The following is a 16,381-nucleotide window of genomic DNA, read 5'->3' as shown; positions in this document are numbered from 1 at the left end:
GCCCTGGCTCTCTCCTGTAGCTCGTGGTGCCCACTGAGGACTCAGCTCTGGCGCAGGACACCCCAAATCCTTCACCCGGCCCCCCCAGGGCTGGCTTGGCTCGGTGCAGGGTGTGGAGGCTGCACAGTTGTTTCTGTACCAAGCTCTCCGTGACTGCTCCGCTGGCAGAAAAACCTTTCAGCCTATCGTCCACTTTGTGTTTAAGTAAACAAGGAGCTGTTCCATCTTTGAAAGGGGATTCCATTTCAGCACAATGATAAACGACCAGCATACCAAGCAGGGGGAGAAAGAGGTTCTGAAAGTCATCCTTTAAGTTGTTTACGGATCATGCTCATATGATTTCTGAAATCTTCCCAGCTGAACGATCCGATCTTGCTCTATTTTCTAGCCTGTGAGAGAAGCATTTTGTTTGTGCCATGGCATTGTTTGTAAGCAGAACCATTTTCCCTTCCATTTTTCCCAGCACCCAGCAGTCACCCCCAGTGAAGCTCAGCTCCCTCACTCGCTGTGCCTCCCTCCTGTCCCCACCGAGTGCTCAGCGAGGATTAAGGAAAGCAGAATGCATTAGGAAAGTTTTCTACATGAGGCTCTGCTAATGACTTGATTCCCTACAGTAACTCCTGGCACTATTAGCACAAGTATTTCAAAACTAAACTGCATGTAATAAATCAACAGAACCTATTTTAGAGAACTCTAGGGATTATTAGAAAAACTGACAAACTTCTTTCTGTTGTAGCCTTTCCCCTACTTTCTTCCTTTTTTTGGAGCAAAATGGGAAGAAAAAAGGACAAAGGCAACAGGAAGTTTAAGATGCATATTAAGAATATCCAAGATTTTTCATTAGGGGTGATTTTAAAATTAAATTGTTTTAGAAAAATTAGGAGGAAAAATATAAAAAATAAATCCAATTTATTTCCTTTTTTTATTTTTTTGAGTCAGCTCAAGAACTGTGCTTATTCCCACTCCCAGAGAGCTGGTTCAGTTATGAATTTAGGATCATTTTGCCTTTTGACCGACGTGAACTGCACACTGAGCTCCCCAGTGCAAGCTGAGATGTCCTGAGCTGGGTGATGTCACCTCAACTCACACACACGTGAATGCTCTTTTTCCATGCACTAAATAACCCTCTTGTGGTGTTGTCTCCACGGCATCACTGTAAAATACATGTCTTTAAACAAATAAATCAATAAATGGGTTTGCTGAACCAGCTTCATTTGTTTTTTCACCAAAACTGGAGTCAGACCCAACTCATTAAAATGTCCACGGACACAGTGAGCCTGTCCTGAGAGCCAAAGCAACCCCATGGATCATGGATTGGAAATTCCTGCCCCAACTCCTGCATGTATCCCCCAATGCTTTGCTCAGCTTGATGCTGAACTGGAGAAGCAACTGCTGGATGGACAGACAGACAGACAGACAGACAGACAGAGAGATTCTCTGTCAGGAACTGCACTGCACAGGAAACAGCTTCATTTTCCCTGCTGAATAACCTGGTGTTGTTTGCTGGACAGAATTCCATTCACTCAGAATGTGCAGGATGGTTTCTAGGCCCTGCCCTCAGCTTTTGAGCGATGCCATGGGGAGAACAAAGGGCAGGAATAATGGACAGCTTGCAGCCATGGGTTTGGAACTGTTTAATTTCTCTCCTACTTGCTGTGATTTGGAACCTAAAGCAGATGAATGTCACCAAACACACGTTGGTTCTGTCACATTCTTAACCCTCTCCGGGTAATAGAAATATTTTTCATCATCTACAGTCAATGAACTGTGCACACACACTACTCACACAGGAATTCACTGACTTTCCAGCCTCAGAGGGGTGAAGGTAATGTATATACTCCTTAGCCCATGTTTATGTTTAAATGATTTCTCACTCAGGAGAAATCTTAGCTTTGATTAAAGGAAACAAAGTAGGATAGTGAAACAGGTTATCTCCAAAACTATTGTTTAGATTACATTGTCTGAGAATACTAAAAGGGATAATTCAGATATATATTTACAGATTTTATTAAGTCAATAGACTTTACAGAGAGATGATAGGCATCACATTTAAAAAATCTATACTAAAATTACAGAAATACCAATGTATTTAATCAGTCACCATAAATAATTCACCCTGATGGCATTTATATACACGGTAATACATCACCCCCAGCTGAATGCCAAACCATGGTCTGGATGGAGCTGCTTGCTGGAATTGCCGGGATTTTTGAAGAACAGGAATAAAGGGGCAGCCAGGTAGGTCATGTATTATTTACAGCCTGAGGTAAAGCTCTGGTTATGGGGCACTGACAGGGCCCTGGTGGCCACAGCCCCTCCTGTGCCACTGAGGAGCCCAGCCCATAAGGGCAGAAGTCATTTTTCATGACTGTTCACATCAAACCACAGGAAAACATTCTCATTTAACTGCTTTAGCTCCCAGAGTGCTGCTGAGCGCTGGATCCGTGGTGCTGGCAGATGTCCCCAGGGCTCTGCAGCCAGCACAGCTCCGAGCCTGGCACAGCTCAGCCTGGCCCCTCAAAGCCCTCCTACACCTTTTTGCCTTTTTTCTTGACTTCAGTTTTCTCCCTCATGAGTTCCCCTGTTGCTTTCAATCACCTTTTTGGGAACTCCACATCCAAGGCAACAATCCAGGATCACTTTGTTTTTCCTGTTCAAGAGCTGTCACACCTGGAGCCTCCTGCCAGCTGCATCCCTGGGAAGCCACGCCTGAGGAACTGAGCTGGGAAAGCTGCTGTGGTGATAAACTGCCTACAATATCTTCTGCTTTGATTTTAAAGACGAGCCACAAAATCCACGTGCACCCTTGTGCTCTGCAGGGAATGGCTGCAGTAGAGGGAGGTGGCTGATGCTGCTTTATCCTGTTAAATAAAACAGTGGAGCTCAATCCCACACTGAAAAAGGGCTCCGAGTGCAAGTCCGGTCTTGTTCTGAACCCTTGGAAATCTCCTTTTCCTTCATTTAATTGACAAAATCTGTAGATCATACGAGGAAGATAGTCCCTGCCAAAAATCCAACATCACTAGTTTTTAATAATACAATGGGAATAACCCCTCAGAACATATGTAATTATGGGAATGAGTCATTCCGATGGCATCACGTAACCACATTCACTGGGATTTGACAAAGATGAGGCCACATAAAACTCAAAATTATTTCATTTCAGCCCTGGTCAGGGCAGTGGTGCTGAGGAGCTGAGGCCACATAGCAGAGGCGACAGACAACGATCTGTGACCCTGCTGTCCTGCCTGGTTGTGGCACAGACACAGCCAATGGCAACAGAAGGAAAAAAAGCTAAAGATTGAAATGGGGGAATGCATCAACAGCAAAGGAAGAGCTGTGAGTCATAGAGCAACAAAACATCAGTTTAGTGGAGCAAAATAACTCGCACGTTATCAGATACGCGCTAAGCAGCTGCAGCCTCAGGGATGCTGCAAGTTAAACACCAACTGCTGGCCCCAGGGGTGGAATTGGGGTCAGGGAATATGTGAGAGTGAGGAAAGCACCACAGGAAGGTGCCAGTTTGAATGAGGGTCCCACACATTATAGGATCTTTTCTTAGGACACAAAATCCAGGCTGGTAGCCCACCCTAAATGGGGCGTGGGGCTGGGTAAAGGGCCTGAGCCTTCCCATCAATGCTTCCAGACTGGGAATTCAGCACCCAACTCTGAGGCATCCCCAAGACAAGTTCTCCCTGCCACAGCCTCCTGCCCAAAGCTGGCTGGGGCTGTTCCCTCACAGAAAGAGACGGCGACTTCCTGGCTGCACCCCACCATCTCTTGCTAACAATAAAGAGGGTGTTTTCTTAAGGGAAGGGAAGAAAGAGTTGGGGAGAGCAGAGCAAAAGTATTACTCAACTATTTAGTCTAAAATTTTGAAAATCAAAAGGCTCTTCTGACAGATTGATATCGACTCTAATAGAAAACACACTTGTCCCGGGAAAACTCTTCTACATGAGCCTCGAGTCTGATAGCTTAAACAATTATCTACAATTTGGAATTGATTTTGTATGCCCACATCAATGTGTACTTTTTCAATGCCCAAGGCACAGATAATTCTATTAAGAGAAAAACCAGAACGTGTAGGCTTAAGCCAAACAGCCTCCAACTCCAGACTCAGTCTTACAAAACATGTCCCAAGGCTTGACTCATCAGGGCTCCCTTGTACAGCAGGGACTCCACACCTCACAGCAAAACGCTGAAAATCATTAAAAGAACAAAATCCCAGCAGCTCTGTTATTGTTCTGGGTTTAAAGGAGCATTAGCAGCACCAGAAGGACATTGCACTGGCTGGGAACGCTCTGCTGCTAATAAGGGTTTGGGAAGGATGGGCCAGAGCTGTGTTTTGGGCAAGTATTCCCCAAGGTGCTGAGCTTGGCCCCAGCCCAAGCTCTGGTATCAATTAACACTGTTTCAATTCAGCTTTGTTCATTTCCCCTAGGTGAGGAGCTTTCAAACTGCTGTTACAGTCTGGCAGTGACACGAATGTGGGCTTGTGCTTTGCACACAGAGCTTGCACAGATTTGATTTGTTAGTGCGCCATCCGTGCGACTCTTTACACTCATGTAAAAACACACGGCGTTGTGATCGCTGATTTTTACAATTCCTTGCCAGTAACCCAGCAAGAACAGCCCTGTGAACGTGCACCAGCACTGCCCTGTGCTCCAGTCTCTGCTGTGGCACTGCCCTCTGGCAGCCCTGGTGCCTTACGAGCAGCATCAGGGTCCCATGAGGAGCCTCAGTGTCCCTCCAGGTGCTCAAGTGTCCCTCCAGCAGTCCCAGTGTCCTACAAGCAGCCCCAGTGTCCCTCCAGCTGCCCCAGTGTCCCTCCAGTATCCTCAGTGTCCCTCCAGTTGCTCAAGTGTCCCTCCAGTAGTCCCAGTGTCCCACCGGCCATCCTGATGCCCCTCCAGCAGCCCCAGTGCCCTCTATGAGCCCCAGTGTGTCCCACCAGCAGCCCCCAGTGTCCCACCAGCAGCCCCAGTGTCCCACCTGCTACTCCAGTGTCACACCAGCAGCCCCAGTGCCCTCTATGAGCCCCAGTATGTCCCATCAGCAGCCTCAGTGTGCCACCAGCTGCCCCGGTGTCCTCCAAGCAGCCCCGGTATCCCACCAGCTGCCCCGGTGTCCTGTACGAGCCCCAGTGTGTCCCACCAGCAGTCCCCATCCAGCAGCGAGGGGCAGGGCGCGTTCCCGCCGCTCTCCGTTCTGTGTCTGTGAACCATTCCCCACACCGTGGGGGCTCCCGCGCCAGCGCCCCCGCCGCGCCCTCCAACAACCCCGGAGACGGGCAGCGACACGGAGCACGGGGGGACACGGGGGGACACGGGGGGACACGGGGGACACGGGGGGACACGGGGGGGGCGAGCCCGAGCGTTGCCGTGGCAACCGGGCCCGGCGATGCCGCCTGCGCCTGCGCCGCCGCGCGGCAGCTCCCGGAAGTGCGTCACGCGCTGCCGCGCGCCGGAAGTGCCGCCCGCGTGTCCCCGGCCGGGCCCGAGCGCTCCGGGCCTGTCCCGTCACCGGTACCGGCACCGGCACCAGAACCGGCACCAGAACCGGCACCAGAACCGGCACCAGAACCGGCACCAGAACCGGCACCAGAACCGCCACCAGGACCGACACCAGGACCGCCACCATGGTGAAGCCGCGCTACAAGGGCCGCTGCTCCATCAACCCCTCCCGCGCCAGCACCAACCCCGGTACGGGCAGGGCCGCGGGCCGAGCCGGGCTGGGTCGGACCGAACCGGAGCGGGCCGAGGCTGATGTTGTGTTGTCTCCGCAGATCGCATCGGGGGCGAGGGAGGGAACAACATGCGGGACCGAGCGACCATCCGGCGCCTCAACATGTACCGGCAGAAGGAGCGCAGGTGAGCGCGGCCCGGCCCGCGGGGAGCTGGGTCATGGCCCGGCCGCGGGCCCGGTACCGGGGACAGGCGACAGAACACCTCGGTACTGGCACGGTGTCACTCCCTGTCGGTAACCCCGTGGGCTGAGGAGCCTGATCCCGATCCCGAGCTGTCAGCATGAGACGCTAATTTTGAAGATTTGAGAAAAGCTAAGGTTACGGTTAACAATAGATGTTGCTGATTTAGCTGAAATGAATGGATAAGCTTTGCTGAAATCAGTTAAAAGTTAGAGGATGGTTAGAAGAAACCGGACTTAAGATAAGCTACCCCGGATCTAATAACTCATTGCTTGTCAAACAGAGAAACTAATCAATACAACACCAGAGCTCCTGTTTCCAGAAACCCACTGAAATAGTCCTGGAAAACAGGAAACAGGGAGTTCTACCATCCATCAGTCACATCTGCAGTGAAAAGGTTGAAAGTTTAGAATGAGGAAGACTCGTTTTACTTCCTCCTTTTGGTGACCACTCCTCACAAAAGGACCCCCGACCCATTTCAGGGAACAAACTGCACGTGCTTAATAGCCTTTGTGTCAATATGAAGCAGAGAAGAGGAAGTGACAGGGGTATGAATATGCATTTGTATTTTATGTATTCACCATTTTTGTAAATAAAAGGCTTTGTAATGACCTGTGATCTTTGCAGTGTGCATTAGGGAGCTATCCCACGCAATAAACATACACTTTCTAACTTGAACTGTTAGAGAGTTTTTTGTCCATCACAGTTGAATATTGATATTAGATCGATATTCATATTTTAATAAATCAAGCAGCCCAGCGATGTACCGGGGACACAGCTGGCAAACACCTGATGTGTCTGCGTGGAGTGTGTGACACCCAAATCACACAGGATTCCCGAATTTCCCACAGCAGCTTAGCTCCAAAGTTCCCCAAAATACCTGAAGAGCTTCAGCTCCCCTCAGCACCTCCACAGAGTGTCCCCTGTCCCCTCTGTGCCACACCCAGGGATGGCTGGCAGGGGGGCAGCCCCCACAGTACCCTGGCAGTTCTGAGATCCTGTCCCACATCAGCGTGTTTGGGTTCCTTTGCCGAATTTCCCACGGTTTGGAGAGCAGAGGGGGAGGAGGGATCTTGAAATATTGCTGAATTCAAAGCAGGTCTCATCTGGTGAATCCTGTGTGGGTGAGTCCTGCAGAGCTGTGGGCAGAGCTGGTTCAAAGGCTTGGTGAGAGAACACAGTGGGATTTGCTAGAAAACGATCCTTGATGGCTTTTGCAGCCCCGTGAGCCCTTCCTGGGCTGGCACAAGCAGCTGCAGGGAGGCTCCGGCCAGGCTGGAGTGGGAGCAAGGGCTGTGAGTGCCATCACTGCTGCCCAGGGCTGGATTCACTCACCCTTGGGGAATGCAGCTGTAGGTGAAGGGTCTGTCTGCATTTCGTGTCTCTGCTTCTGGCCTGGCACACACGAGGGCTGGAGAGGGCAGTGCTGCCCTCTGTGCACTCACACGAGTTCATTTGTCCCTCAGGAACAAACGTGGCAAAGTGATCAAACCCCTGCAGTATCAGTCCACTGTGGCACCAGGCACTGTGGCAAGAGTGGAGCCAAACATCAAATGGTTTGGTGAGTTTTGTGCAACTTCCAGACTTGGCAAGCCTCAAAACTGTTGGATTTTATGTGTTGAAAGGTGTTTGTTTCAGAATGCTGGTCTGAGAGCTGTGTAGAGAAGGTGAGGGACCCCTGCTGTTGTTGATGCCTTGTGGGGCTACCTAAAAACAGAGGCCAGAGAAAACTAAGAAAATAAAAAGCAGTTCTATTTATTGAAGGATCTTCAGGTGCATTTAGGGCAGACAAAGCCCACCCAAGGGCTGCACCTAAAAATGGATGACAAGTCACAGGTTTTCACACTTTTATAAGTTTGGTCCATTTGCAGATTGGGGGTTCATCTTCCAATTACAGCTTCAGGTCATGAAGTCATTCACCTCCAGTTTGCTCCCCCAACTCACTTTAGTTTCCATCTCTCAGGCCTGAGGCAGTGAGGTGTCCTTGACTGCCAGGCCTGGAGAGGAATTGCTGTGTCTGCCCAAAATGGGGAAGCAGCAGCTCACACTGTGTGTGGAGTTTGGAGTTACACACTAAAGAACTGCAGGATTACAAATATATGAAAAATATAAAAGCTAAAATCCGAGGCATCACTGGCACCCCTTGCCTGTACCTGTGCTTTGGGGGTTTGCTTTGCACACACTCCCCTAAGCGTGATCATTTACCTTCTGTGGCCATTCCACATGGTTTGCCCATCTGTATGGCTGTTTAGTGTCCTAGATAATTCTAAATTTTCCTATAAATGGTTGGAAAGAAAGTCATTGGCTGCCTATTTGGGCTTTGTCCCAAGTAGAACCCCTTGGGTTTCTCCCTGCTATTTTTGTTCCTAGATGGAAAGTTCATATTTCATTAGTGCCCCCAGTTGGAGGAGTTAAGATCAGGAACAGCCAAGTGTGATGTTTGTTTTTTCCCCTCAGGAAATACTCGTGTGATCAAGCAAGCATCCCTGCAGAAATTCCGGGAGGAGATGGAGACTGTGATGAAGGATCCCTACAGGGTGATCATGAAGCAGAAGAAGCTGCCCATGTCCCTGTTCTATGACCGGATCAAGCCACACGTGGGTATCACACACAGGGATTTACCTGGGAACAGCTGTGCTGTCTCTGCTCACTCTGGGGAAATCCTGGGTTCTGGAAGCCTTGTGGGGCAGCTGTAGTAGATTCCTTGGGGAAGGATGGGTCTGATTCTCTGTCACTGTGGGCATCGAGTGTGAGGGCAAAGAAAGATATATTATTTAATAAAATTTTCATTTTCCAATAGGAAATTAACCCAAAAATTCTTTCCTGTGAGGGTGGGGAGGCTCTGTCACAGGGTGCCCAGAGCAGCTGTGGCTGCCCCATCCCTGGAAATGTCCAAGGCCAGGCTGGACAGGGCTTGGAGCACCCTGGGGTAGTGGAAGGTGCCCTGCCCATGCACAGGGTGGCACTGGATGGGATTTAAGGGCCTGTCCAGCCCAAAACCTTCTGTGATTCTATGGCAGGTTGTGATACTATCATATCATGATGTGATTTCTGATGGGTTAGTGTGCCAGCTGATATTCTAATGCCTCCAGCAGCTCCTGGGCCTTTCTTGAGGCTGCTTCACCCTGCAGACACTCTCGTGATGAATTTGAACTCAAATCCATGTGTTTTATCCTGTATCAGAAATTCTTACTCATTCAGCCTTCATTTCTAATACATCAAGTTATTTAGTTCTTTAATTACATTTAGTTATTGCCATTTTTTTTCTCGCTGTCTAAACCATTATTTTGGACTATTGGTAGCTATTTTGTCATATGGAAACTTTCTAAGTTCATGTCTTAAGAAGATTATTTAAATTAGGGGGAAAGTTGTGTTAAAACGTGCATTACAAAAACAAATTGCTGCTTTCAGCGATGGATTGTTTGCTGTTCCAAGACAAGCTGGCTCTCATTGCCAGCTTTAAAATCTACAGTTTTGATTGTAATTGACCCTGACAAAAATCTGAGAATTTGGCGAGATTTGTGCTCTTGTTACAAAAACAAGAAATGATCAAAGATAGCAGCTGAATTTTCATCATGGTGCCTGTAATTGCATTTGACACCATTTATGGTGGGAGAACTGAAGCATGGTTTGTTGGCGAGTGCAGAATGTTTTGTTGCTTATTAAATATCCACTCTTGTGTTTCTCAAAGCTTGAGAAAACTCAAACATTGTTAGGGAAGTGCCTGTCACTTGTTCCAGGCTGTGCTGAACTTGGGGCTCCTTCTCTGCATGTCACGAGAGTTGGGAAAAAAAATGCTTGGATTTTGATTTTTTTTTTACCAACCTGTTTTTCCTCAGACCTCCAGAGTTCACATTCTTGACACAGAAACATTTGAAACAACGTTTGGCCCCAAAGCACAAAGGAAAAGACCAAATCTGTCTGCGAGTGATGTGCAGTCCCTGGTGGAGAACGCTGAGGCCTCGTCAGAGTCTTATGACCAGGGCAAGGACCGAGACCTGGTGACAGAGGACACTGGTGTGAGGTGACTGGAAAGGACAAAGGATTCATTGTTTACATGTATGAAAAGGCAGCCTTGTTTGTAAAGAAGTATCTGTGCTGTTACAGTGTGAGGAGGAAGGAAAAGATTCGCTGAATTTGGGATTTTGGCTAAATGCCAGCTGTCACTTGGGCTTTGTGCCCTCTTTTGTCTGTAAATGGTTTAAGAGAAGAGAAGAAGATCCTGACCCTGTATATATGTTTGCTAATGTTTCTGGTGATGTCTTCTAGGAATGAAGCACAAGAGGAAATCTTTAAGAAAGGACAGTCCAAAAGAATCTGGGGTGAGCTCTACAAGGTAAATGACATTTGGAATTTCAGCAGTCACATCTGCCAGCCTTTACATGGTTAGGGGCTTCAGCACAGCATTGAAATCCTGTACAGTAACCATGAGAAGAATTCAAAAAGAGTAGATTTTAATTTCCAAATCTCTGCCTGACTGAGCTTGATTCTTGAGCTCTACAAGAACAAATATTCTTAAAGTGTAGGATTTAGAAGAGGACTGGCGGAGGGAAGGTGTAAGTTTCTCTTGGATTCCTTGGTCTTCACCACAAGTAGAAGAGTCATGTTCCCTTAAGTTTCTTTAGGCCAAAAACATCTGGCATGTTGATGGGGTCATCCTGGGAGAGCTCTGACCCTCAATTCTCCATGAGCCACCAAGGCTGCCAGAGAAATTGGGGTGGTATGAGCAGTTTGTGTGCTCTCTGTGACTCTTAGGTGTGAGTTGCTTGACTTTTTGCTCTGAATTTCTGAATGTAGCTTCAAACCTTTTCATTTGGATCTAAAAGCACTGGAAATGGTTGAGCAAAACAGATTTCAGTAAGAGGCTGCCAAAACTGCAGGAAAAAGCTGTGAAACAAATTCACTTGGCTTGAAGCAAGTCGTAAAATGACAGCTCCCTGCTGTAGTTGCTTCGTGGACTAACAGCAGGTTCCTGCCTGGTTGTGTGTTTCATATTGGTCCAGAAAACATCCTTTATACCCTGACCCATTATGAAATGGTAGAAGGGAGTTATTGCTGAATGGATGATGAACACTGAGGGTTTGTGTGCTGCAGAACTTTAGTTTTCCCATTTGGGTGTAGTGGTTTTTTTTCCCCTGGCATAAGAACAGGTAAAAGTCTTTCAGCTGTCCAGGCTGGATTTCAAGGGGATTTAGGAGAGGAGAGAGCAGAGCATCAGTGGATGTTAGCCTGAACTTCCCTGGTCTGTGGGAACTAGCAGTTTGTGAAGGATATAAGGTTTTAAATTAAATTACGTAGTTTCAAATATGACTAATTTTCATTTGGGAGGTACAGATATCTTGCTTTCTGCAAAATCCTTTACTTCTGTGTGATTTTTTTTTAATTTTTCAGGTGATTGACTCATCAGATGTTGTTGTTCAAGTTCTGGATGCCCGGGATCCCATAGGCACTCGCTCCCCTCATGTGGAATCTTACCTTAAAAAGGAGAAGCCCTGGAAACATCTCATTTTTGTCCTGAACAAATGTGATCTTGTTCCCACCTGGGCCACAGTAAGCACAGTCCTGCCTGTTGTTGTGTGGACCTTCTTTGTTCTTGCTGTGGCTGTGCTGTAGCTCTGTGCCAGTCCCTTTACTGGTCTGGAAGGCTGAACTGCAACTGGGGTGCTGGGAGTTCTCTGCTTGCCTGCAGTAAAAGTAACAATTACCATGTAAATCTGTCCAAGTTTGGCCAAGTTGAGCAACACACGCCAGCCACAAATTCCCTACTTCCTCTGTCTGGATTTAACAGTTCAGCTGTTGTCTCCAGAGTGTGCTAAATGTTAGTCTGCCTAGGATCTGTATCCACCCCAGCTGGTTTGCTTTATGTCATTAAACTAATGAGTTTTAGCTAGCAGTGAAGGCGTTTTTGGGAAATTGTTTGTCTTTTATACAAACAATACTCAGTGCTTTTAGCTGTTGGGTTGGGGAAGTGCTTCAAAGGTTCTTCCCTAGCAATGTTGATGGCCAGTTGCAGTTGTGAGCGCAGTGCAGACGCTGTGTGCTCCTCAGTGTCCCTCTGCAGCCCTGCCTCTCTAACCCAGTCCCTTTGCCTCTGCAGAAGCGCTGGGTTGCTGTCCTTTCCCAGGAGTATCCAACACTGGCTTTCCACGCCAGCCTCACAAACCCGTTTGGCAAAGGTGCTTTCATACAGCTCATAAGGCAGTTTGGAAAGGTACAGAACAATTTTGGGGATCTCTGGTTGGTTTGGGGGGTGGTTTCTGTGTGTGGTAGCTTTGTTAGCATTTGTGGGTTCAGGACTGCAGTGGTAGTTGTGTCCCTCACTCCAAGATGTAAAAGCACACGTTATTTCTCCCCAGTTACACTCTGACAAGAAGCAGATCAGTGTGGGGTTCATTGGTTACCCCAACGTTGGCAAGAGCTCAGTGATCAACACCCTGAGGTCCAAGAAGGTCTGCAGCGTGGCCCCCATCGCAGGGGAGACAAAGGTAGGAACATCCATCCCTGTGTTAAAGGTGCAAATGTGCCTGAAGGCAGAATTCGTGTGAAATCAGCCTAATGACACAGGTTGTGTCACCCTGAGGAGGGGCTAATTGGCAGCATTCCCAAATTCCCACTCTGCCCTACTGCAGGGCTGTGATGGGAATGCTCAGCTGCCCTCGCTCCCTGACTGTGCTCTCCTGATCCAAATGCTGGGTCAGGCTCTGTTTCTCTGACTCTGGTCTTGAAAAATTAAACAAGAGCTGTGTGGAAGGTGCTGATGGGGAGCTGCTGATCCTTTTATTAAACAAGAGCAGTGTGGAAGGTGCTGATGGGAGCTGCTGCTCTCTTCCAGGTGTGGCAGTACATCACCTTGATGCGGCGGATCTTTCTCATCGACTGCCCCGGGGTTGTTTATCCATCAGGAGACTCAGAGACAGACATTGTGCTGAAGGGAGTGGTATGTGTCTGCACTGGCTGCTGGAAAGCTTTGCTTGTTGCTGTGATGGTCTCAGAGGGTTGATTCTCTCCACTCTGCTGTGCTTTTTCAGGTTCAAGTTGAAAAGATTAGAAGCCCTGAAGATCACATTGTTGCTGTGCTGGAAAGAGCCAAAGCAGAGTACATCAGGAAGACATACAAAATTGATTCCTGGACGGATGCAGAAGACTTCCTTGAGAAACTTGCTGCTAGGACTGGAAAACTGCTAAAGGTGCAACAGCTTCCTGCATTTGTGGGCTGGAGGAGTGTGTGGCCTGTTCTGAGCATGGGAAATGGCAATGTTTGTGTTGCTCACAGGGCACAGGAGGGCTGTGTGCCCTGCAAACATGGACATAAACTGTTCCTGTCTCTCAGGGTGGTGAGCCTGACTTGCAGACTGTGAGCAAGATGGTTCTCAATGACTGGCAGAGGGGCAGAATCCCTTTCTTTGTGAAGCCACCGAATGCAGAACCACCTCAGCCAGATCCCCAGGTAAGAATGGGATGCTTGTGCCTCCTCTTCCCACATATTTGATTTTCCTGATGGTATTCACTGCTGCTTTAGTGCCATGAGACTTGGGCAGTGCATGGCCCGGGCTCTGCCCAAGCATGGTCCTTCAGGTGACACCTGAATTTGGTGAGGACCAGGTAGCAATGCTCTTTACAGAGATGTCTGAGTCATTACTGACTACCAGCAATGTCAGTGCTCATGGTGTCTGTCATCTTAGGCTTTTTCCAAAGAGAGAAAATGGAAATGGTTCCTGGAGATGGTGGGATGGACTTTAGGGATAATATATCCTGCTCTTCCTTGCAGCCTCCTGTGTTGGAAGCATCTGTGACATCCATCCAAGATAATACTGAGGAGAAAGTCTCTGAGTTGGTGGCATCAGGTGTGGAGGCAGCAGGAGAGGGGAACAACACCAACACTGAGATCAGGCAGCTCATGTCCCAGGTGCGGCAGAACTTCGGCAGGATCAACGTGGCACCTCAGTTCTCAGAGGAGGACCTGGTTCCTGTGGATGTGCCAGGTTTTGATGACACAGACAACGATTCCTCTGGAGAGGAGGAGCAGGGGGAGGAGGAGGAAGAGGAGAATGAGCAACATCAGAATCCAGCAGTGGAGGAATCAGAGGTGGCCACACCAGATGCCCAGGAGAGCTCTAAAGAAGTTCTTAAAGCTTTGGAGGACAAGATTGCAAAATACAAAAAATTTTTGGAGAAAGCCAAGGCTAAGAGATTCTCAGCTATAAGGTACCTGAATCTGTCCAATACATTGCAGGGGGGAAAAGGGTTGATGAGGCTCTGCTGTTGTTTGACTCCATTTTTGACTTGCCTGACAAGTTCCCCTGTGCTGCCACACACAAATTGCCACAGCTTATTTGGCTTAGCTCTAAGGGTTGGAAATTGGGCCAAGTAGCAGTTTCTTTTTGAAACATTATTCCAAGAGCTGCTGTTTACCAGCAAATTAAAAATTTTCTCGCTTTTGGAAAGCTGCCTCTTAAACTTTGGATTAGAGTTAGCATTATCTTGGTTTTCTGGGCAGTAATACTGCATCCTTGGATCTCTCTTTGATGGGGGGTAATGCCAGGGCTGGATATTCCTGGGTCTTGGTGCATGTGCAGTGAATCCTGGCCCATGTAGCAGGCCCAGTTTTAGCAAAGCTCACCCACCAGCCTTGTGAGGACTGAGATTTCAAGGTTTAAGTGCTGCATTTTCTCTCTCATATAGCACACAAGCACAGTAACACCAGCAACCGAGGGTATTGCAATATTCTGGTGCAAAGGCTGGCTTTGATGCTGACAGGGGACTGGGATCTGCTGGAGTCTGATGGCTTCTCAGAGGTGGTCACTGTTTGTGTAACAACAATCTTTTATTGCTGGTTTTATCTTCCATAGAATCCCCAACAGACTTAGTGACAAAGTGTTTGCAAAATCCACGCAGAAGGCTGAAGAGCCCAAAGAAGCTGAAGACAGAGGTAAAACAAGATTAGTAGATTTTGGTAATCTACATTTGGGAATTTTATGAGCCAGAGAAAAAAATGGCATTAGGAGAGAAGCATCCACTGGATCCTCCGTGCAAGTTCTTTTCCCCTAAAACTACTTAAATCTCCCTTTAGCTGACCCAAGGGCTGCTGCTAACCTGGTGCAGCCTCCCTAAAGAAAGCTGTCTGTGAGATGGGAGTTGTTCCTCTTAGTGAGGGAAGAGACAGTGGAGGAAAGTGTTGAATTCCACCAGCCTGGGCTCCAGCAGGCTGCAGCCAGAGCAGCTCCCATTCCCTGGGGAAGATAGGAAGGAGTGGATGGGGCTTGGGATTTTATAAAAGCAGAGATACTTCAGGCTGTAGGTTTCTACTGTGGCTTCAGTTGTTGTAATCAGTTTAAATAAAGACACAATCAGGTGGAGAGCCCTGTCCTGACAGGACTGTGGAATTCTCCTGGACTTGAATGGGGCTGGAGTAACCTGCTTCTCAAGAGCAGTTTTCACAGTAATAGCTGTGATTCTCTTGTGAGGAACACTCCTGTTGTTTTGGTAGAAGCTCTTAAATACAGCCCAGTGAATGTGTTGCTCAAGGAGTTGAGAGGGTGACCTCAGCCTGATGTTCTTCAGACAAATGAATGTTCTGGAAGGTACCAAGTCATGCTCTCTGCTGTTTGCAGGCAGCACAGCGAAGAAAAGAAAGAGGAGAGAAGAGGAAGGTGATGATGATGATGACCAGTTGGATAAACAGCCTTGTAGGAAACTCACATCCAAAGAAGTAAGTGTGCTTTCCTGTAATCCAACAGAGCAGGGAAATAAGCTGGCTTTTTTATCCTTGGTGATACCACTAAAGAGCCTGTTGTCACTAAAGAGCTTTGAGACTTGGGGCATGGACAGAAGAACGAAAACTCATTTCTGTTATGAATGTTCTTCTGTCACCCCCTCTTACCTGACTATGCACACCAGATTGCATCTTGTATCTTGCTGGCTACTTCTGCAAAGACTGAAGTGGAACTTTCTCTGCCAAGAGCAGGGAGTGGGTTTTTCATATAGGGTCACATCAGTAACATTTTGTTTGAAATTATTTCTTTTACTAAATGTGTGTGGAATGCAAAGTGAACACCACTGGAGAGCTGCAGACACCGAGGCTCTGGATGTTGGGGTTTTTGCTAATGTGTTTTGTGTTTGCAGAGGAGACGAGCCGAGAGGCAGCAGCGCTCCAAGAAAGTCGGAGTCCGCTATTATGAAACTCACAACGTGAAAAATAAGAATAAGAACAAGAAAAAAACTGGCTTGGAGGGACAAAGATCAAAGCCCAAAAAATACAAACATAAGCAATAGCTGCTTATTCTATTAAATTTTACATAAACCAGCTCTAGCATGCGGTGGCTTTTTTTACTATAAAACTTGCGGTTCCTGTTCAAAGCCCAGTGTGACCAGTCTGTCCTGGCCCCAGCAGCAGCATCCCTCTCTTTGTTTCTGCATCATCTGAAAGTTCTTTGTGCTCTTGGAGCTGATGGTATT

General features: G+C 47.9%; 1 protein-coding gene across 1 annotated transcript; it reads left to right on the top strand.

The window, feature by feature from the left end:
* Positions 1-5,476: 5,476 nt before the first annotated feature.
* GNL2 (G protein nucleolar 2) lies at positions 5,477-16,229 on the top strand. The gene is made up of 17 exons (XM_063418725.1): positions 5,477-5,580; positions 5,629-5,702; positions 5,786-5,870; positions 7,393-7,487; positions 8,384-8,523; positions 9,766-9,950; positions 10,196-10,262; positions 11,318-11,476; positions 12,024-12,137; positions 12,283-12,411; positions 12,759-12,863; positions 12,955-13,113; positions 13,257-13,373; positions 13,695-14,131; positions 14,776-14,855; positions 15,538-15,635; positions 16,049-16,229. The coding sequence occupies exons 2-17, from the start codon at positions 5,639-5,641 to the stop codon at positions 16,196-16,198; spliced, it is 2,184 nt and encodes a 727-aa protein (XP_063274795.1). The 5' UTR covers positions 5,477-5,580; positions 5,629-5,638; the 3' UTR covers positions 16,199-16,229.
* Positions 16,230-16,381: the final 152 nt, after the last annotated feature.

Source organism: Prinia subflava, chromosome 24 (assembly GCF_021018805.1).
Source record: "Prinia subflava isolate CZ2003 ecotype Zambia chromosome 24, Cam_Psub_1.2, whole genome shotgun sequence".
NCBI classification, from domain to species: domain Eukaryota; kingdom Metazoa; phylum Chordata; class Aves; order Passeriformes; family Cisticolidae; genus Prinia; species Prinia subflava.
The sequence above is the reverse complement of the archived record's forward strand: the minus strand, read 5'-3'. Positions and strand labels throughout refer to the sequence as shown.